The following is a 22,657-nucleotide window of genomic DNA, read 5'->3' on the forward strand; positions in this document are numbered from 1 at the left end:
CCTGTCTGTACTTACTCAACCAATCATCTCACAGCACTTAATTTTGCAAAGTGTGCAACAGCTGACATAATTCATTGCTGATTGGTTGAATAACTACAAACAGGTACCTATTCAGGGTTGCAAAGAAAATCTGCAGGATAGGGGTTCCTTGAGGACTGGTTTGGGAAACACTGGTCTACACCATCTACAGACCAGGACTCCACAGTGTACACCATCTACAGGCCAGGACTCCACAGTCTACACCACCTACAGGCCAGTGGCCACTCTTTCAGAGATAAGGATGTGACCATCCTTGATAGGGAGGAACACTGGTTTGAATGAGGAGTCAAAGAGGCCATCTAATATGTAAAGAGGGAACGACCATCCCTGAACCGAGGGGGGGGGGGGGCTAAGAGTACATCTGTCACCATCTTATAATGCCGTGACTGCAACTATTCCTCAACCCTCTGTGAATAGTACACATGGCCATTGAAACTCTAGTTAATGGTCACGGCAATTTGCATATGAAACCTGTGTTGGGTGACCAGTTTCGGTCAGCTAACAACTGTGCTACTGTACTGTTTATAAGGGTGGGGATACTTACAGTCAGCTGAGACTGACGAAGTCACTTAGATGATGATGAAATGTTTCTCCCACTAAACTTTGTGTCCAGATGAACTGATTCAACTGTCTGGGATGCATCTGAGCATTCATCAAGACAACAGACGGACTATTTCTGATCGATAACCCAGTCAAGAATCCAGGTTCTCTTCAGCCTCCTCTGTGGTCGGTGGCAGATTCCATCTTAGTCAGTCCTGTCTGTAATTGATGGTGTTGTGGGGGAGGACAGGACTTACCTCAGCCAATGGCGTTTGCTGGTGTTGGTGTGGCAACAGATTGCATCATATTGATCAGCCAACCAGACGATGAGGATGATGTAGAAGGCTGTGGTGGTGTCATTAAAGAACTCGGACATGATGGCCTCCATGCCTGAACACAGCATATAACAATTTTCATAATGATCACTTTTTCTAAAATGATATGAATCCATTTCATTAAGAAGTCATTATTAAACATTTTATGATTCAATATGTGTAAATATCTACAGGATCAGGATTTGAAGCTACCTGAAGATTTACATTCCACAAATCTAATTTTTGATACCTCCTATTATATATATTTTCTTTGGGGGGGGGGTCCCCCTTTTCTCCCCAGTTGTACTTGGCCAATTACCCCACTCTTCCGGTCTCTGCTCCACCCCCTCTGCCGAGCCGGGGAGGGCTGCAGACTACCACATGCCTCCTCCCATACATGTGGAGTCACCAGCTGCTTATTTTCACCTGACAGTGAAGAGTTTCGCCAGGTGGACGTAGCGCTGGGGGGGATCATGCTATTCCCCCCAGATACCCCTCCCCCCTGAACAGGCACCCCGACCGCCAAGAGGAGGCGCTAGTACAGCGACCAGGACACATCAGTGGTCTTGATGTGGCAAGAACGAGAACATCTTCAGCGATTCCAACGAGCAACAACAGTGGCTGTAAACATGTGAGCCCATACAATGTCCAACTGAGTGGTAATGACTGTAGGACAACCCCTCACAAACACATGAACAATAAAAACAAGTGCAGGTCAGTAAACAGGGCAATCTGAATGAACCGGAAGTGGAAAGTCTTTCAAAGGGTAAACAACGCGAGAATTATTTGGGATCAGAGAGCAAAGCCAAAGGGTATATTATGTGGACACCTAAATATACGAAGCTTAAAACCCAAAAGTGATCAGATAAATCTTATGTTATTAGAGTCCAACTTAGATTTCCTCTGTTTATCAGAAACTTGGCCACATGATAACTCCTCATCTGCTGTTCTGCAACTTCCGCGTTATAACATTTTCAGGAAAGACCGACTGGACGCAAGGGGGGCGGGGTTATAGCACATGTAAACGACAGCAGGTGTTTTCAGGTGTGAAGACAGCAGTGTTTCAAGAGGTTAGCACCTTCTTTCTCTTCACTCTTCACACAGCTACTTACACCACCAATCACCGCTTGCCACGAACAGCTTGGAGAAAAAACTCGAGTGCTCGTCTTTATCTGCATTTCTTCGACTCTTTAGGTTGCAACTACAAACACTTACTGTTTCTATTCCCACCCCTCTCTATGACGGACAGCTTCTCACCACACCTTCAAACTGAGCAAGTTTGATAAAGGTATAAATGACCGAAACCATGAGTCTGATGTGGTGAAATTACGCATTGTACAAACCGGTTTGTCTGAAACATGAAGAAACCTTGAAAGCCAAATGATAAAGACGAGGCCATGTCGAGGCCAGCAACTTTTCTGATGAATTTCACAGAAGGAAAATTTAAAAAAGAATGTGCTTTATGAAAAAAGTTTGACTGACTGGTTGATTGCCTGAAGGAGGACAAGAAGCGAGGCTTACCAACGAGAGCCAGGATGACAGTGAGCAGAGGGGCTGCTGGGAAGGCGATGGTCATGTTCATCTCTAACATCTGCAGCAGGTCAACTGAGATTAGAGAACACAGTCAGGATCCAGTCAGTCACCTGGTCACCATGATGACACCATAAAGACAGTCTGTCTCCTGGTCACCATGATGACACCGTCAGACAGTCTGTCTCCTGGTCACTATGATGACACCGTCAAGATAGTCTGTCTCCTGGTCACCATGATGACAGCGTAAAGACAGCCTGTCTCCTGGTCACCATGATGACACCGTCAAGACAGCCTGTCTTCTGGTCACCATGATGACACCATCAAGACAGCCTGTCTTCTGGCCACTATAATGACACCATCAAGACAGCCTATCTCACCGTCAAGACAGTCTGTCCCCTGGTCACCATGATTACACCATCAAGACAGTCTGTCTCCTGGTCACCATGATGACACCGTCAAGACAGTCTGTCTCCTGGTCACCATGATGACTGATTAAAACAGGTGGTATACCAGTAAAATGAGGTCATGTAAGGAGGGTCAGCTCACCGATGAAGACAAAAATCTGATGGTGAGAATATCTCAGCAGCATGGACACTGAAAGAGTCTGCAGAGTTCTCACACACACACACACACACACACACACACACACACACACACACACACACACACACACACACACACACACACACACACACACCGCCTCAGTCTCATCTATTTTACGACTAAACCATTCTCTCTGTCCTCTGTTCTCTCTCTTGACAACACTAGAATATACGTATATATATACACACATATATATAAAGTCATTGTGAAAATCACTTCTCATTCTTTTCTACCAGTCCAGTAAAACATGAGGGGAAACCATCTTCATATGTCACCTCCTGTACATGAATGATAGTGAAACATAACATTAAAACGGACTGTCGTTCACTGTGTTGCTGGCTGTCATGGTATCCCCAGTATGGAGTCAAGGCTACTAGTTAAATCCTGACTGGGAGCTGTTTAAATGAGGCTGGCAGAGAAATCCTCCTTACAAATATCACCATGACGACGAAGGCAGCCAGGTAGGAGGTGCGAGCCATCCACATGCTGACAAACCTGTAGTGTTCTCCTGACACAACGTTCCTCAGGAACCCTGCAGCAATGACAAGGAGGATGTTCAGTTTTACTTGTTCTCATGTAAAGCACATCACATTACACGTTCATGTCCCACATGTGCTACAGATGAAGGTGATTGATTGATTGATTGAATGATTGATTGTCATTGGCTGCAATTCATGGAACATATGGCCTCTTCTTTTAAAGACATACAGGCCAACGCTTTTAAAAAATGTCTTACAACAAGCCCAATATATATGTATACTATATATGTATCCTATATATGTACACTGTAGATGTATACTGTATATGTACACTATATATCCAAAGGAGTTGAATCAAGTGCAACTGGACTTGGTATGTCTGTGAATGCTCTCATTCATCCAGGTCATGGTTATCCAAAGGAGTTGAATCAAGTGCAACTGGACTTGGTATATATCCGTGAAGACGTTTCGCCTCTCATCCAAGAGGCTTCCTCAGTTGGTGCCTTTCTGACTAGACCAAGCTAGTCTGACTGGCTGCTGATGAGACTCAGCATTTATCCTCTAGGAGTCGTTGTCAGAGCTATAGATGTGTGATACGATGTTTACCAACGCCTGTTGCTAACAGAGCTATAGATATGAGTGGCTCTTTTGTGTACCGATGTTTGGCCGCGCCCGTCGTTATCGGAGCTATTGATATGCGTGGCTCTCCTGTGCTCCGATGTCCAGCCGCGCCCATCGCCATCGGAGCTATGGATTTGCATTTGTTTAGCAGCGACGGTGGTTGGGGGTGTTAGTTTCGACTTCCTTGTTCAGTGGTCATGAGAGTTGTTGGAGCCGTTAGTGAGCGACTGTTGGTCTTGGAGGCTAGGCTTCTTGAGTCTCCTGGGTAGAGATGAAAGGACGGCATTGTAAGTGGGAGATAGGTGGTGTCGCAGACCTCCTCCTCTGTTGAGGGATGGTTTTTCCAGTTTCGCATAGATGGCTTCCTTCACCCCTCTTTCAAACCATCTATCTTCCCTGTCCAAAATGTGTACGTTGCTGTCCTGGAAGGAGTGTGTCTTCTCCTTTAGGTGTAGATAGACTGCTGAGTCTTGTCCTGAGGAGTTTGGCCTTCTGTGTTGGGCCATCCGTTTGTGTAGTGGTTGTTTGGTTTCTCCTATGTATAGGTCAGTGCAATCCTCATTGCATTGTACAGCATACCCCAGATTGCTTTTCCGGGTGTGTGGTACACGGTCTTTGGGATGAACCAGTCTTTGTGGGAGTGTGTTGCTGGGTTTGAAGTATACCGGGATGCGGTGTTTGTTGAAAATTCTCCTGAGTTTCTCGGAGACCCCAGAAACATACGGGATGACTGTGCTCTTCCTTCTGTTCCTTTTCTCCTCGTCGCTCACCTGGTTGGTCTTTTTGGAACGTGTTGCAGTTTTCACAAAGGTCCAACTGGGGTAGCCGCAGGTTTTTAAAGCTCCCCTCAGGGGTGTTTGTGTTCTTCTCGTTGGGCCTGAGTGCTGCTGGGCACATTGTCAGCTCTGTGTTGCAAAGTTCTGATGATGCCCAGTTTGTGTTCCAGAGGGTGGTGTGAGTCGAAAAGCAGACATTGGTCTGTGTGTGTAGGTTTTCTGTAAACCCCAATGTGGAGACTCCTGTCTTCCCTAATGTGGACGTCACAGTCCAAGAAGGGCAAACTGTTGTTCTTTACGTCTTCCCTTGTGAACTTAATGTTCTTGTCCACTGAGTTGATGTGTTTGGTAAACGCCTGCACCTCTTGTGTTTGGATTTTGACCCATGTGTCGTCCACATATCTGAACCAGTGGCTCGGAGGTGTTCCTCTGAAGGAGTTCAAGGCCCTGTGTTCTACCTCTTCCATATATAAGTTGGCCACAATGGGAGATACTGGTGAGCCCATTGCACAGCTGTGTTTCTGTCTGTAAAACTGACCCCTGAATTGGAAATATGTAGTGTTCAGGCAAAGGTCCAGTAGTTGGCAAATCTGGTCTGGGTTGAGGTTGGTCCTATCGTGGAGGGTGTCGTCCCGTAGCAAACGTTGCCTCACAGTTTCCAAAGCCTCCATGGTTGGGATGCAGGTGAATAACGAGGTCATGTCGTAGGATACCATGGTTTCATCCGGTTCCAGTTTTACACCTTGGACCTTGTCCACAAAGTCAGTTTTGGATATGGTGAGGTGTTTCGCCCACTAAAGGGGTCAAGATGTTGGCTATATGTTTGGCAATGTTGTACGTGACCGAGTTTATGCTGCTGACGATGGGCCTGAGGGGGGTTTCATCTTTATGGATCTCAGGGAGTCCATATATGCATGGAATGTTATCTTGTGGGTAGAGACGGTGGTATTGTATCCGATCAGTGGTTCCTCCTTTCTGTAGTTTCTGTAGGTATTCTATTATTCTCCTCTTGTAACCACTAGTAGGATCGCGTCTCAGAGGTTCATAGGTGTCGGTGTCGCTGAGTAATGACGTGATCTTGGCGTGGTAGTCTGTTGTGTTGAGGATAACCGTGCATCTCCCCTTATCTGCTGGAAGGATAGTGATGTTTTCGTCCTTGCTCAGGGCTTCACGGCTTTCCTTTCCTCCATGGTTAGGTTGGAAGGAGGGAGTTTCGCACTGGACAGAGCTGCTGATACCTTTAACCTAAGCTGTTCCGCCTCGGTTTCCGTTAGCTTGTTTTTCCTTATGGCTGATTCTGTGGATGTGATGAGGTCAACTATAGGTAGTTGTTTGGGTGTCATGGCGAAGTTCAGTCCTTTGGCTAAGACCTCCTTCTCTGATTGTGAAAGTACCTTGTCCGACAGATTCTTGATCCATCTGTTCTGCGTTCTGTTTCGTGTGGGATGTTCTGTCTTTTGTCTCCAGGTAAGTATATCTGATTGGCTAGTGTTGTTGGTTCGTCGCTGTAAGTTTTGAAACTTCCTTGTCTGCCTTTCTTTGGTTTTGTGGTGTTGAGATAGTTCGGCTTGGTGAACTCAGTGATCCTCTCCAAGACTGCACCAGGCAAGTGGGATGTTATTTGCTGGAGTAGTTGGTCAGATTTCTCCTTCAGCCCTTCAATAGTGAAATGGACCTGTCTCACTCGTTCATTCAGGAGTTGATTCTGTGCCTTCTCTATGATTCTGTCTGCTCTATGTCCTTTCATTGTGGTACACAGGCGCAGGCTAGTGGGTATGAGCCTGTGTACACTATATATGTATCCTATATATGTATACTGTATATCTACATGATATATGTATGTATCATATGTATGTATATACTGTATATGTACTCTATATATGTATACTGTATATGCACACTATATACATGCCATATATATGTATACTGTACATGTATAATGGCATATGTATACCGTATATGTACACTATATGTGTATACTGTATATGTATCCTATATATATACATACACACACATACATACATACACACTGTATATGTGTACAATATATGTATCCTATATATGTATCCTGTATATGTATACCATACATGTATACTGTATATGTATCCTGTATATATACACTATATATGTATACTGTATATGTACAGTTTACAAACATGGACAGTTTACAAACGCCATGCAAAAACACTAAACCACTTTCACACCACATGCCTCAGAAAACTTCTTGGCATAAAGTGGTATGACAAGATCCCTGACACAGAGGTCCTCACTCGCTCAAGACTGCCGGGTATACACATCATCCTCATGCATCTAAGCTTTGTTGGGTGGGCCACGTAGTTCACATGCCAGACCACCAGCTCCCAAAGAAACTGTTATATGGCGAACTCAAGCAAGGCAAGTGCTCCCATCGTGGTAAAAAAAAAGCGTTTCAAAGACACCTTGAAGGTTTCGTTAAAGGCCTTCACCATCAACTACGACACATGGGAACAGAAAGCTTTGAACAGAGGAGAGTGGCGTGCAGCTGTCCGAAATGGTGCAAACACATATGAAGCTGCCAGGATTGCTGCAGCAGAGAGCTGCAGGCAGGCCAGGAAAGACCATGCCAGCAACCCTCCAGCTACTCCCACTATCCCATGCCCACACTGCCAAAGAACATTCATGGCGCAGATTAGACTAACCAGCCATCTTCGCATCCACAGAATTTGGCCCCTACAGGATGACTAGATGATCCTCGTTGCTGCGACGGACGAACAACATAATACTGTATATGTATCCTATATATGTATCCTACATACATATGTATACAGTATATGTATCCTATATATGTATCCTGTACATGCATACTATACACGTATGTATACTATATATGTATACTGTATATGTATACTATATACGTATGTATACTATATATCGTCACCTTCTTAAAATAATGGCCTAAGTCATATTTTCAAGTTTTTCAAAAAACATAATAAACTGAAACAAAATTTGTCAGTTCATTCTGTTTTTTGAAAAACTTGAAAATATGACTTAGGCCATTATTTTAAGAAGGTGACGATATGTATACTATATATGTATACTGTATAGGTATACTATATTTAATCTAATTTCATCTTCAGCCGCTTTTCCGGGGTCGGGTCACGGTGGCAGCAAGCTAAGTAGGGCACTCCAGATGTCCCTCTCCCCAGCAACACCCTCCAGCTCCTCCTGGGGGATCCTACAGTGTTCCCAGGCCAGATTGGACATGTAGTCCCTCCAGCGAGTTCTGGATCTTCCCCTGGGTCTCCTCCCAGTTGGACGTGCCCGGTTAACCTCCAAAGGAAGGCGCCCAGGAGGCATCCTAATCAGATGACCGAACCATCTCAACTGGCTCCTTTCGATGCGAAGGAGCAGCAGCTCTACTCCAAGCTCCGTCCAGATGTCCGAGCTCCTCACCCTATCTCTAAGGCTGAGCCCAGACACCGTACGGAGGAAACTAATTTCAGACGCTACTATATATGAATACTATATATGTATCATATATGTCTACTGTATATGTATACTATACACTACCGTTCAAAAGTTTGGGATCACATTGAAATGTCCATATTTTTGAAGGAAAAGCACTGTACTTTTCAATGAAGATAACTTTAAACTAGTCTTAACTTTAAAGAAATACACTCTATACATTGCTAATGTGGTAAATGACTATTCTAGCTGCAAATGTCTGGTTTTTGGTGCAATATCTACATAGGTGTATAGAGGCCAATTTCAAGCAACTATCACTCCAGTGTTCTAATGGTACAATGTGTTTGCTCATTGGCTCAGAAGGCTAATTGATGATTAGAAAACCCTTGTGCAATCATGTTCACACATCTGAAAACAGTTTAGCTCGTTACAGAAGCTACAAAACTGACCTTCCTTTGAGCAGATTGAGTTTCTGGAGCATCACATTTGTGGGGTCAATTAAACGCTCAAAATGGCCAGAAAAAGAGAACTTTCATCTGAAACTCGACAGTCTATTCTTGTTCTTAGAAATGAAGGCTATTCCATGCGAGAAGTTGCTAAGAAATTGAAGATTTCCTACACCGGTGTGTACTACTCCCTTCAGAGGACAGCACAAACAGGCTCTAACCAGAGTAGAAAAGAAGTGGGAGGCCGCGTTGCACAACTGAGCAAGAAGATAAGTACATTAGAGTCTCTAGTTTGAGAAACAGACGCCTCACAGGTCCCCAACTGGCATCTTCATTAAATAGTACCCGCAAAACACCAGTGTCAACATCTACAGTGAAGAGGCGGCTGCGGGATTCTGGGCTTCAGGGCAGAGCGGCAAAGAAAAAGCCATATCTGAGACTGACCAATAAAAGAAAAAGATTAAGATGGGCAAAAGAACACAGACATTGGACAGAGGAAGACTGGAAAAAAGTGTTGTGGACGGATGAATCCAAGTTTGAGGTGTTTGGATCACAAAGAAGAACGTTTGTGAGACGCAGAAGAAATGAAAAGATGCTGGAAGAATGCCTGACGCCATCTGTTAAGCATGGTGGAGGTAATGTGATGGTCTGGGGTTGCTTTGGTGCTGGTAAGGTGGGAGATTTGTACAGGGTAAAAGGGATTCTGAATAAGGAAGGCTATCACTCCATTTTGCAACGCCATGCCATACCCAGTGGACAGCGCTTGATTGGAGCCAATTTCATCCTACAACAGGACAATGACCCTAAACACACCTCCAAATTGTGCAAGAACTATTTAGAGCAGAAGCAGGCAGCTGGTATTCTATCGGTAATGGAGTGGCCAGCGCAGTCACCAGATCTGAACCCCATTGAGCTGTTGTGGGAGCAGCTTGACCGTATGGTACGCAAGAAGTGCCCATCCAACCAATCCAACTTGTGGGAGCTGCTTCTGGAAGCGTGGGGTGCAATTTCTCCAGATTACCTCAACAAATTAACAGCTAGAATGCCAAAGGTCTGCAATGCTGTAATTGCTGCAAATGGAGGATTCTTTGACGAAAGCAAAGTTTGATGTAAAAAAAATCTTATTTCAAATACAAATCATTATTTCTAACCTTGTCAATGTCTTGACTCTATTTTCTATTCATTTCACAACATATGGTGGTGAATAAGTGTGACTTTTCATGGAAAACACAAAATTGTTTGGGTGATCCCAAACTTTTGAACGGTAGTGTATATGTATACTTACTATATATGTATACTATATATGGCGAGCCGGCTCCATTCTCATCCAGTACTGAACAGCAGTGGACTGGACTTAAGTGTCATGGACCAGTTTGGACACCCCCCCCCCCCCACACACACACACAGCAGGTTAAATGGTTTGAGTCCTGGCCTCTGCAGCTCCTGGTCTGAATGTGCTCTCAGGACCTCCAGGAGATTTGATGGGCCGTGTTGATTCCTCGGTTCATCTTGGGAAGTCTCAAGGATTCTGATTATTTTTCATAGATAAATAGCCAATTCTAGTATTTTCACTTTTGACTAATAATAATAATAATAATTGATATCTTCATCCTATGTCTTTGTTTCCTGGCTGATCCTGTTAAAAGTTTGTCTTGTTTTGTGCCATCATCAAACCAGTTTTCTTTAGGGGGAAGTTTTCTTGGTTTTTATTTCCTTTTAAAAGCTTCACAAACTTTTTAAGCTGCCTTCAATGACCCTCACAGCCAATCCCCCCCCCCCCCCCCCATTTTTCTCCCCAATTGCACTCGGCCAATAACCCCACTCTTCTGAGCCGTCCTGGTCACTGCTCCAACCCCTCTGGGGATCAGTAGAGGGATCTACTGTTCACAGCTAATCTTGCATACTACTAGACCCATCAGCCTAAAATGTTTTTTGCACAGTTATGGCTGTATGAGAAACAACCTCTCGTTGTTGCAGTGATTCAAAATCTTTGAAACATGTTTGTTCTCGCGATCGCCACTCCCTCTCTTCATTCACTTTCTAGCTCGCTCGACCAACGCCGCTCTCCGTCACTGCCCGATCTGAGTCAACCATGCACATACATGACTCATATCTACGGTTGACTCAGATCCAGCAGCGATATGATCAAACGTTATTAAAATAATTCCAATAATCTAAAAAATGCTAAAGTTATAAAGGAACACCTTCCTCTAGGTTACAGTCAAAACAGGAAGTGTTGCATATTCTTGTTGCTGCCTGATCTGAGTCAACCGTATATGTGAGACGTGCATGTGCGAGGGTAAACGGTTTACCCAGTTTTATTATATTAGGAAAATAAAGACAGGTTTAGACCAAAATGGTCGCATAGCAAATCTTTTCTTTTTGAAAAGTGTCAGTTCATATCAGATTCGGTCACATTCGTGCGAGGGTCCACCTAGGAGGCTGCACATCCACAGACTGGCAGGCAAAATGTTTTTATTAGGTAAAGTTTTTAACTTAAGCACATATTTCCCATTCAATTGACTTGGGTGCTCCAAAAAGTCTTATAATGGCAGGATAAACACTTTTTTTTGTGCTTGTCTGATGCTAATCTCGCATACTTCTGGGCCTGTCAGCCTAATAACTTTTGTGCACAGTTTAGAGGTTGCACAGAGTACCAGGCTGGACTACCTCAAGGCTTGAACCCGAACCTTCTTGCTGTGAGGCGACCACGCTAACCACTGCACCACTGTGCCGCCCATATCCAACATATCAACAAAAAAAAAGAATAAAAAAATTCACTGTCCAAGAGAGCGAACGCCAGGATGACTGTTGGACTGTTGGTCTGCATGGGCTAGCAGTTAGCTTAGCCTGGCCCGCTTCTGCGTCCTGTCAGACCACCCTCGGTGCTTCCTCTTCATGTGCAGCTCTGGGCAGGGCCGTGGTTCCTGGGCCCACAGGATGCAGCAGACCAAGCTCTTCCAGCTGATCCAGCGCCAACTCTCCCAGCCATCAAATGAAGAAACAAACTTAGACGCAGACGTGGACAAAGACACTGCATGGACGGTACTGGGTGAGGCCGCCAAAAAATAAATTCGTGCCGCCATCTTCCCACATCGGTACTGGGTGAGGCTGCCAAAAAATAAGTTCACGCCGCCATCCTCCTACACTGGTACTGGACGAGGCCGCTGTAAACGTGAATTCGCGCCGCCACCTTCTCGCACCAGAAGCGGGGATTTATTTATTGTATTGTATTATTTTTATCAGCGACAGCGTCCAAAGTCAAAGTGGAGTGGTGACAGGACGGGCGTTCGCCAATCATAACTAAACTACAAACTTGTCCTCAGGTGGTGATGACATTTTATAATATATATACTATATCAGACACACACATGCACGCACACACACACACACACACACACACACATACCTTTGTTCTCCTCACTTTCAGCCAGGGCTTTTACACTGGACATCAGGATGTCATCGTATCCCAAAAACTCGTCCAGCAGGAAGCGGCTGAAGCCATCTCCAAAGCACTGGTCCTTCATGGGATCTGCACAGAACAAGAGAGTACACCAGTGAACCTCAGCCTGGGGAACCGATCGCATTAGTTGTGAGAATGCTAGTGCACCCATCTTTTCAATGCTCTTCATCTTTACTGTCTTCAGACAAAAACATGTGAAACACATCCTGCTTTCTGCTGCAGAACGGTGTTCATTTCCTGGTTAAATGCTTGTAGCTGTGGTGTTACAGTATTTAAACTATAGTTACTAGTTTCATAATGAATAAGTTATATGTTTGGCACTGTTGCAGTTAACATAGTGTCATGAAAACATATTTTGTACTTTTCCCCATCCTGAATGTCTATATTTCTGCATGTTTGTCACACTTGTTTTAGATCTTTGTATCAAATCAAATCAAATCAAAATCAAATCCAATCAATTTTATTTGTATAGCCCAATATCACAAATGACAAATTTGCCTTGTATAAAATGTAATATGAGACGGAGAACCCGACTGAATGCAAATTTCAGTTTTTGAAAAGTTATCCAATACTAACTGACCCTGGGTGAAAAAATATTGCCCTCTTAGTTACTCAATCAACCAATTAGCCAAATTTAATTGATCATTGGTTTCAGTTAGAGCAGACACACCCAGGCTTGATGACTGCCAGCCCTGCTGAATGTAAACACGACTTGTATAGAACCTCACCATCAATGTGAAGGAACTTCACCATCAATGTGAAGGAACCTTAACATCACTGTGAAGGAACCTCACCATCACTGTGAAGGAACCTTACCATGACTGTGTAGGAACCTCACCATCAATGTGGAGGAACCGTACCATCACCGTGAAGGAACCTCACCATCAATGTGAAGGAACCTCACCATCAATGTGAAGGAACCTTACCATCAATGTGAAGGAATCTCACCATCAATGTGAAGGAACCTTACCATCAATGTGAAGGAACCTCACCATCAAGGTGAAGGAAACTCACCATCAATGTGAAGGAACATCACAATCAAGGTGAAGGAGGCTTACCATCAAGGTGAAGGAGGCTACAAGGTCTCTCAACAAGCAGCACACTATCCCACCATCAAAAGACATTCAAGAAGAGATGAGAAAAAAAGTTGTTGAGATACATTAGTCTGGAAAGGGTTACAAAGCCATAGTCTCCAAATGGAGAAAACTTGGAACAGTGGTGAATCTTCTCAGGAATGGCCAGTCTACCACATTCCTCCATGAGCACAGCGACGACTCATCCAGGAAGTCACTAAAACACTAAGGGCAACATCTGAAGAACTGCAGGCCTCTAGCCTCAGCTAAGGTTACTGTTCATGATTCAACTATAATTCCTTTAAAATCTTATTTGTATAGCACCACCTCATACAAAAGCAGTCCAACGTGCTTTACATAAAAAAGAAAACAGCAAAAACACAGCATACAAACTGAACAAATATGGTGTGTTCATTTAAGAGAATGCTCGACTGAAAAGGAAGGTCTTTAGTTTGGTTTTAAAAGAGAACCGTATTGGAGCAAGTTCCACATCAGCAGGCAAACTGTTCCAGACTTTAGGTGCACAGACACTGAATGCCATCTCAGCAGACTTTGAAAATGCACTTGGCACATGAAGGTTTCCACCTTGTGACCGCAGAGATCTGCTGGGATTGTAAACTGACAGCATGTCTGAAATGTACGGAGAAGCCAGACCAGCGAGTGCTTTGAGGATTTTGAATTGTATTGTGAAAGCGCTGGTAGCCAATGAAGGTTTCAGAGGACTGGCGTTATCGGGTCTTCTTTTTTGTCCTGGTTAGAACTTGTGCAGCTGAGTTCTGAATAAGTTGTAATCTATGGATTGTTTAGCTGGAAGACCAGAAAACAGAGAGTAGCAATGATAATAAGAAAGAATGGGCAAAAATGGAATTCATGGGAGAGTTGCAAGGCATAAACCACTGCTAACTGAGAGAAACATTAGTGCTCATCTCACATTTGCAAAAAAGCACATTGCTGACCCCCAAGCCTTTTGGGATAATGTTCTGTGGACCGATGAGTCAAAAGTGGAACTTTTTAGAAGACACGGGTCCCGTCCTGGGAACACGGTGGCCAAGTGGTTAGCATTGTTGCCTCACAGCAAGAAGGTCCTGGGTTCAAACCCCAGGCTGTCCCAGGTCCTTTCTGTGTGGAGTTTGCATGTTCTCCACTTGTCTGTGTGGGTTTCCTCAAGGTGCTCCGGTTTCCTCCCACCATCAGAAAGACATGCATGTTAGGGTTAATACTCCTGCTTGTGCCCCTGAGCAAGGCAATGGAAAGAAGTGGAGTTGGTCCCTGGGTGCTGCAGCTGCCCACTGCTCCTATACAATAGGATGGGTTACATGCTGAGAACACAATCGTTGTAACTGTACCATAACAAAATAAAGTGGCTTTCGTTATGTCTGCTGTAAAGCAAACACAGCATTTCACAATAATAACATACCAACTGTCAAACATGGTAGTGGTAGTGTGATGTGTGGGGATGCTTTGCTGCTTCTGGGCCTGGAAGACCTGCCACCATTGAAAGAACCATGAATTCTGCTCTCTACCAGAAAATTCTGAAGGAGAATGTCTGGTCATCAGTCCATGATCTGAGGCTGAAGTGTAATTGCATCATGCAGCAGGACAATGATCCAAAATACAAGAGCAAATCTACCTCAGAATGACTCAAAAGGAATAAAACTAAGGTTTTGGAGTGGGCTAGTCAAAGTCCTGACTAGAACCCCAACGAGATGATGTGGCAGGACCTTAAATGAGAAGTTGATGCTCAACAACCCTCCAGTGTCACGGAATTACAGCAATTCTGCAAAGAAGAGGGAGCCAAAATTCTTCCACAGCAATGTGACAGACTGATCTCCAATCATAGGAAGCATTTGGTTGCTGTTGTTGCGGCTAAAAGGTGGCCCAACCAGTTATTAAGTTCAGGGGGGAATTACTTTTTCACATGAGTGATGTGGGTGCTGAATATCCTTTTTCCTTCAATAAATAAAATGATCACTTAAAACCTGTATTTTGTGTCTTCTTAGGTTCTATATTAAGTTTTATGAAGATCTGAAACCATTCAGTGTGACAAATATGCAGAAATGGTGGAAATCAGGAAGGGGGCAAATAATTTTTCAGAGCACTGTTATAAAGCAACTAGTTATACAGTGATGGTGAAAAAGGTCTGTGGTTTACCCAGGTTAACCTATCCAGTTACCAGTCATACAAAACATAGAAATATAGTTACTAATAACTACAAGTTCTACAGCTACGTGTTATATAGTTACTAGTTCTGAAGCTGCCATCACATATACTTAGCACAAAAAGTAAGGAAATGTGTGTTTGGTAGATTATTTCTTTATTGTAACAATGCTTCTTGGCAATAAATCTTATACCGTTGGAAAGCCTGTTTAATTCCCTTTTAAATGGGGCCACATGTGTAAGGAACATGCATTTGTGGGATGAGCACCAGAGCTGAGTATGTGGGTTGCGCCCATGAAAATTTTGCCAAATCTTCTCTGCCAATGCCAAACAGCTTATTTTGCTGTCGCTACTGACTCTTGTTTTGAGCTTCTGGTACCCCAGGTGTTGACAATCAGCTGCCTGATAGAAGATTTATTGCCAAGAAGCATCGTTACAACAAAGAGATAATCTACCAAACACACATTTCCTTACTTTTGTGCTATGTTTAGTTACTAATTATACAGTGATGATGAAAAGGGTCTATAGGTACCCAGGATGATTAATATTAGTAAATATAGTAAGACTTGTCAAATAGTTACTAGATATATAGTTACTTGTTATACAGTGGTTATACAGTTACTAGATTCACAGTTACTAGTTATATTTTAAAGGCTTGTTTACTAGTTAAATAGTTACAGTAACTAGTAAGTACTAGCAAGCAAGAGCTACTTGTTAAACAGTTACTAATTAAACAAAAATGTATATAGTAATTAGTTGTATAATTAAAGTCATACTGTCAATAATTACTTGGTTACCAACTGTAAAGAACTATATAGTGTCTAGTTGTATAGTTACCCAGGGTGACGACCATGACTGGGATGTTGAGACGCTGTCTGGTGGTCTGAGACAAACGCAGGAAGCCATACTCCAGAGAATATTCTACGATATACTCCTCTTGAGGCCATACTGTAACTCAAACACACACACACAGGAATCCAGGTATGCGCTAAGAAAGCCGTCAAGTCAGGCAAAAAACAACACCAGGATAAAGTAGAACAGCAGTACATGGTGGGGACTCCAGGTGCAGGCAGGGACTGCAAGCGATAACGTACTACCAACCCAAGCCGGGCAGTTTTACCAACACCACCGCTTCACTCCCGGATGACCTGAAAAGGTTCTATGGCCGCTTTGAGTGTGACTCAGGACCACCACACAATACACCGAACCTTGATGGGCACTCACTCAACGAGTTAAGACATCGAGGGACAGAGGCTGACATGGGTAAGGTTTTAAATCTGCCAAACCACACAAAGCCCCCGGCCCATCATCAGCCCCCCAAAGTACTCCTTCCACCTTCACAGCACACTCTCCTCACTTGTCAGCACATTTCCATCTCTATCCTTGATCGTCCTAACCTGCTGGTGTCTGTGTACCATGCGTATCAGTATGTACTGTGGCACTATGTTAGTACTGTTAGAGGTACTGTTGTCTGTGTACCATGTGTATCAGTGTGTACTGTGGTACTATGTTAGTACTGTTACAGGCACTGCTGTCTGTGTACCATGTGTATCAGTGTGTACTGTGGTACTATGTTAGTACTTTTACAGGTACTGTTGCCTGTGTAGCATGTGTATCAGTGTGTACTGTGGTACTATGTTAGTACTGTTAGAGGTACTGTCGTCTGTGTAGCATGTGTATCAGTGTGTACTGTGGTACTATGTTAGTACTATTAGAGGTACTGTTGTGTCAGATAGCCATACTCCTGACACTGTTTGGAGGTGGAGAATATCGTGAATCGTCTTGACATTTTCAAGTGTTTGAACAAACGTTGAAATAGTCCTGCGAGAGACTGCTGGAGTTCAAAGGTCAGGAGCTGATGACAGTGTGGTGGAGGATGGAGTGTTACTGAGTCTGGGGAAGACATAGAAGGCAGGAGCAAGAGGAGGAGCGTACTGGGTTTACCTCCACGGTCTCATACCTTTAGTGGGGGCCTGACCGAAGGAGAGGTCCTGGCTGTCATTAAGACCTCCCCCTCCTCCTGCTGCTCCTCGGGCTCCTCCTCCAATCAGAGGTGGCTTCAGACGAGGCTCAATGTCCAGCTCAAACTGGGCCGAGAGAGAAAGCGAGAGAGGAAGAAGGGGGGGGCAAGGGGGAGAGAATGAGCGGAGCAGGAAAGCAAAAGGTTAGCCTACATTTCCTGTGAAGTTCATTCATGTACAGATGGGTCTTTCTCTAAGCGGTCAGGTTCCAGTTTCCTGTGCAGGAAGGCAGCACCAGAACCTTAAACGTTCATGTACAGATGTGTGTTTCTCTAAGCGGTCAGGTTTCAGTTTCCTGTGCAGGAAGGCAGCACCAGAACCTTAAACGGCCTCGTATAGTCAGGTTACACTGAACATTTAACAAGCTACACACAAAGTTGGAAAGCCTTCAGAAACAAGTCATACAACTGAAACCTGATGGATTAAATTGTATGACTAGTTCTTCTTCGAGAGTTTCAAATCTTTGTCAGTCTTTTGATAACACCCCCCCCCCATAACAACTTGATCTTGAAGTTCCACAACCACTCCTCTGGTCTTCATGACAGCAGGATGGCTCTTATCTGCTGATCATCTGTGACACATCATAAAGCTGCTGTTATTTACGTGCATGGTCATGAGATGGTCAGACTGGGCACCGCCCACCGACGGCTGAAGCGAAGGGAGTGTAACGCTGCTTTGAGGTGGTGATGCGGGTGAGCGTTATGGGTCAGCATACAATGTAAGCTAGTTTGATGAGACCGCAGGCACAGCATTTGTTAGCAAGTAAACCAATATTCCAGTGTATTTCCTAACAGTACAAATCATACCACCATGACTGAGCCGAGGAGAAAGGTGTTGTGCTTTGGCAGTAAAAAGATTCGTACTACAGCAGCACAACATCTGGGTTGCTCCCAGATCCCAAACAGGTGAAGGTGCACATCTAAAAACTAGCTGTCCAGCGGGATTATGGGAGTCAGTGACTGCAGCTGTCAGTCTCTTTCATAGCCACACTGAGCGTGAACTTGACCATATGAAGCACCAAAAAGAGGAATGTGAACCCCTTGCCAACACACTGCTAGACCTGTTAGTCCAGAGAAGAACAGCAGGTGAAGACCTAAAAGTGTTTCCATCGTTTGGAGCATCAATGCTCCTCTCCTAAACAAATTAAGGTGACGCCATGCTTGAAGCCTTCATTCATTGTGAATAAGAGATGGCTAACCACACACACACAGAGTATGATGGGACAGCTGGCTGTGATACTGAAAAGCTGTTATTATGAACTAAACACCAAATTAAATGTAATAATATCATTGTGAAAATGAGTATGTTGAACTGATATTCTTCAATAAATGCAGTACTATGTTATAACTGAATCATTTCAATTTACTGGCTCATTTAAAAAGCATATGGCGACATTTCTTCATATGATTGATTTGAAGATACATGCTAGGATGCACTGGGACACATCACAGTGATGTTTGCTGAGGTTCTCGGGTGTTTCGGGTGTTTCAACATCATACACCCTCGCTCAGGCAACCCAGCCAGGGTTGATCAGCCCCTGGCTTGTGTCCCAGCAGCATTGGCCTACAGATCACTCCTTCTGGTCCAGAGCAATCTGGAAGCCCTCTCTGAAGCCTCCATGGAAAACTTGATGGCTTTCCTTTATTATTTTCATGATACAGGAATATTCATATATTTCATGTGGATGTACAAGGGATTCCATACAAATTAGGGTTGTCACAACACTATTTTTTTTAAATTTTACAAAGTACTAGTAACAATTTTCACATTTGATGTTGCAGCAATCATTTTCATTGGGAGTGATGAAGAAGGACAGGATTAGGAATGAGTATATTAGAGGGACAGCTCAGGTTGGACGGTTTGGAGACAAAGCAAGAGAGGCAAGATTGAGATGGTTTGGACATGTGTGGAGGAGAGATGCTGGGTATACTGGGAGAAGGATGCTGAATATGGAGCTGCCAGGGAAGAGGAAAAGAGGAAGGCCAAAGAGGAGGTTTATGGATGTGGTGAGGGAGGACATGCAGGTGGCTGGTGTGACAGAGGAAGATGCAGATGACAGGAAGAGATGGAAACAGATGATCCACTGTGGCCACCCCTAACGGGAGCAGCCGAAAGTAGTAGTAGCAGTAGTAGTAGTAGTAGTAGTAGTAGTAGTAGTAGTAGATGTTGCAGCAATCATGTTATGGGGTTTCAATTTTCAACAGGAGTGACTGGCTTGTTGCCATAAAAGTTAAGGTTGATGGAGCTAAATACATACAACCTATTTCAGTCTGTAAGAGAGCTACAGACAGGCTGAATAGTCACACCCTTACTAGACAAGGACCCAAAGAATACACACCTGAAAAAAGAACAAGGAATTGTTTAGAAAATTAGGTTGTAATTCTTATGCCCCTTTTCCACTACATGGTACCGGCTCGACTCAACTCGGAGATTGTAATTTTCCATCACCGTAACAGTACCCCTCAGTGTAGCTGGGTTGCACTGATTTTGGTACCCGCTCCAGTTTTTTTGGAACCTCGACAAAGGTGGTACCAGAAAAGTGGTAACAGTCACCAAAATGCCGGTACTTTCCATTAATGGAAAATGAAAAAGTCGAGTCAAGTTGAGCCGGTACCATGTAGTGGAAAAGGGGCATTAGATGGCCCACCAAACGCCCAGACTGGAATCCCACTGAAAATCTGTGGTACATCCTGAATAGCACTGTCCATCGCTACAGATTTGGAACAAATTTGCTTGGAGAGATGAAAAAAAAGAAGAAAAAAAAGAAGTAAAATCTAACGGCAGAGCAGGCGACCCACGGACAAACACAAGAAATCTCAAATCTTGCTGCTAATGGCCAGTAAATATTGTTATAGGAGACTACAAATTTTGAACAAATGATATCTTTGCTTCACAAATGTGTTGAGTTAATCGTTTTTTTAGTTAAGAAGGAAAATTATTTGAAAGCATTATTTGGAGACGTCACAGGAAGCAAAGTGTAAAAAGGTAGGGATTACTTTCTGAATGTTCAATAGATGGTTTTTTGGAATATTTACATAACTTGAAAAGGATTCTATCAGTAATAGACCTGTGGCAGCATCTCAACATCTTCACCTGCACGGAGCTGTTGTCAAACAGCTCCATGGTCATCTCCTCCTCCTCCTCCTCCTCCTGCTGCAGTGCTGCCAGGCTGAGTCCTCCTTCTTGCTCCAGCTCGCGCTCTGCCTCCTTCACCAGACCCTGGAAGCCATCGGTCTCATAGAACTGCAGGAAAATGGGTGCACGGCTGGAGTTTCTCTGGATCTCCACCCGCAGGATGCCGTCACGGGGCCACTTCTCCCGGACCGGCTCCAGGCAGTTAATAGGAGAGCGAGAGAAGGCAATATGGATGTAGGCCAGGATGAAGAGCACAAACAGAGCCTGAAGGAAAAAGAAAGAAACAGAGAGACAGTCTCATGATGAAGATTATGTCTAGGGCCAGAGAGAAACATTAGTTAGACATAGCTGGTGAAAAAGTAAATGTGGATTTTGTAACTCTTTAGCCTTTATGCTTTTCCCAGTTTGGCCAAGCATCAGTATCCAGTGTGAGACAGGGTGAGCCTGACAGAAACTCCACATTAAAACTGAGCTTTAAGGTGCACAGGTCTCTCTACCGAGTTCATGTCTGTCACACAGAGAGAGGATTCAGAAAATGGCCATAACAAATTCGCATTAACCTGACCTCAATGGAAAAGATCTGATCCGGCACCCAAGCTAAAAAACACAATGTAACAATTCTCTAACTGCATGCATGCTGTTTATTAACACCAAAACATACGTGAAGGCATTCCGAGGAGTTTGGGTGGGAACATGGAACTTGTGGTTTTAAATTAAAATGATTCCAGATGATTTGTAGGGTGTCTGAGTTCAGCATTAGAGATAAGGTAAGGAGCTCGGACATCCGGAGGGAGCTCGGAGTACAGCGGCTGCTCCTTCGCGTCGAAAGGAGCCAGTTGAGGTGGTTTGAGCATCTGATTAGGATGTATCCTGGGCACCTTCCTTTGGAGGTACATGGCCACATCCAACTGGGAGGAGACCCCGGGGTAGACCCAGAACTCGATGGAGGGACTGGCCTGGGAATGCCTTGGGATCCCCCGGGAGGAGCTGGAGGGCATTGCTGGGGAGAGGGACATCGTCTGGAGTTCCCTACTTAGCTTGCTGCTACCGCGACCCGACCCCGGAAAAGCAGCTGATGATGAGATGAGGTAGGATGAGATGAGATGAGATTCCAAAGCTCTATTCCACCTCATTTCGAATCAGCTGTTTGGTACAGACTGTCAGAAGAAGGAGGGAGTGAAGTTGCAGGATATCCATGATTGCATCTTCACTCAGAACACTCACCAAGAGGTTCTCATTGATTAAAAATATTTGTTTATTTGGTTCCACAGTCAAAGTCTAACTAGTTCACATGGGCAACACAGTGGCACAGTGGTTAGCACTGTTCCTCACAGCAAGAAGGTCCTGGGTTCGAACCCCCGGCCGTCCCAGGTTCTTTCTGTGCATGTTCTCCCCGTGTCTGCGTGGGTTTCCTCCCACCATCAAAAAGACATGCATCTTAGGGTTAATACTCCTCTCTGTGCCCCTGACCAAGGCAATGGAAAGAAGAACTGGAGTTGGTCCCCGGGCGCTGGAGCTACCCACTGCTCCTATACAAAAGGATGGTTAAATGCAGAGAACACATTCGTTGTAACCATACTAAGACAAAATAAATTGGCGTTCTTCTTTCTTTTCTTCTTGAGGAAAGATTCTGTTTCCACAGTACTGCCCCAGCTTGAAGAGGCCATGGGTGTTTAGGGCGCTTACTCTGCAGGTGATCAAAATGTAACACAGAAGTCATATTGAACGTGTATGTAACTGGTTTCAAACAGATATAACTGAGAGAAAGCATTTTGAAAGGGCTGGTTTAGTTGGGTTTCTCTGCAATTATTGAATTGAATTATAAGGGTGGGGATACCTGCAAGTCAGTTTAGACTGAAGAGGTCAGTTAGATGATGATGAAACGTTTCTCTCAATAAATGTATCCAGATGAACTGATTCAACTTTCTGTGATATAGAACTGATCTTTGTGCTGCTTGAATCTGGCAGCTGCAAGTGTTTTTGTTGATCTAGCAGGGCTAAAGAAAAGCCCCA

General features: G+C 44.1%; 1 protein-coding gene across 1 annotated transcript in view; it reads right to left on the minus strand.

Moving 5' to 3' along the window:
* The window catches only part of tmem259 (transmembrane protein 259), a 35,896-nt gene that overhangs the window by 11,772 nt on the left and 1,467 nt on the right, over positions 1 to 22,657 (minus strand). Inside the window, exons 2-9 of the mRNA XM_056277108.1 lie at positions 20,603 to 20,908; positions 17,449 to 17,575; positions 16,326 to 16,436; positions 12,205 to 12,327; positions 3,461 to 3,561; positions 2,973 to 3,030; positions 2,415 to 2,498; positions 837 to 969 (exon numbers count right to left, since the gene is read on the minus strand). Of these exons, the coding sequence (XP_056133083.1) occupies positions 837 to 969; positions 2,415 to 2,498; positions 2,973 to 3,030; positions 3,461 to 3,561; positions 12,205 to 12,327; positions 16,326 to 16,436; positions 17,449 to 17,575; positions 20,603 to 20,908 (1,043 nt within the window). The remainder of the gene's footprint in view (positions 1 to 836; positions 970 to 2,414; positions 2,499 to 2,972; positions 3,031 to 3,460; positions 3,562 to 12,204; positions 12,328 to 16,325; positions 16,437 to 17,448; positions 17,576 to 20,602; positions 20,909 to 22,657) is intronic.

This window comes from Lampris incognitus, chromosome 3, assembly GCF_029633865.1.
Source record: "Lampris incognitus isolate fLamInc1 chromosome 3, fLamInc1.hap2, whole genome shotgun sequence".
Lineage (NCBI taxonomy): Eukaryota > Metazoa > Chordata > Actinopteri > Lampriformes > Lampridae > Lampris > Lampris incognitus.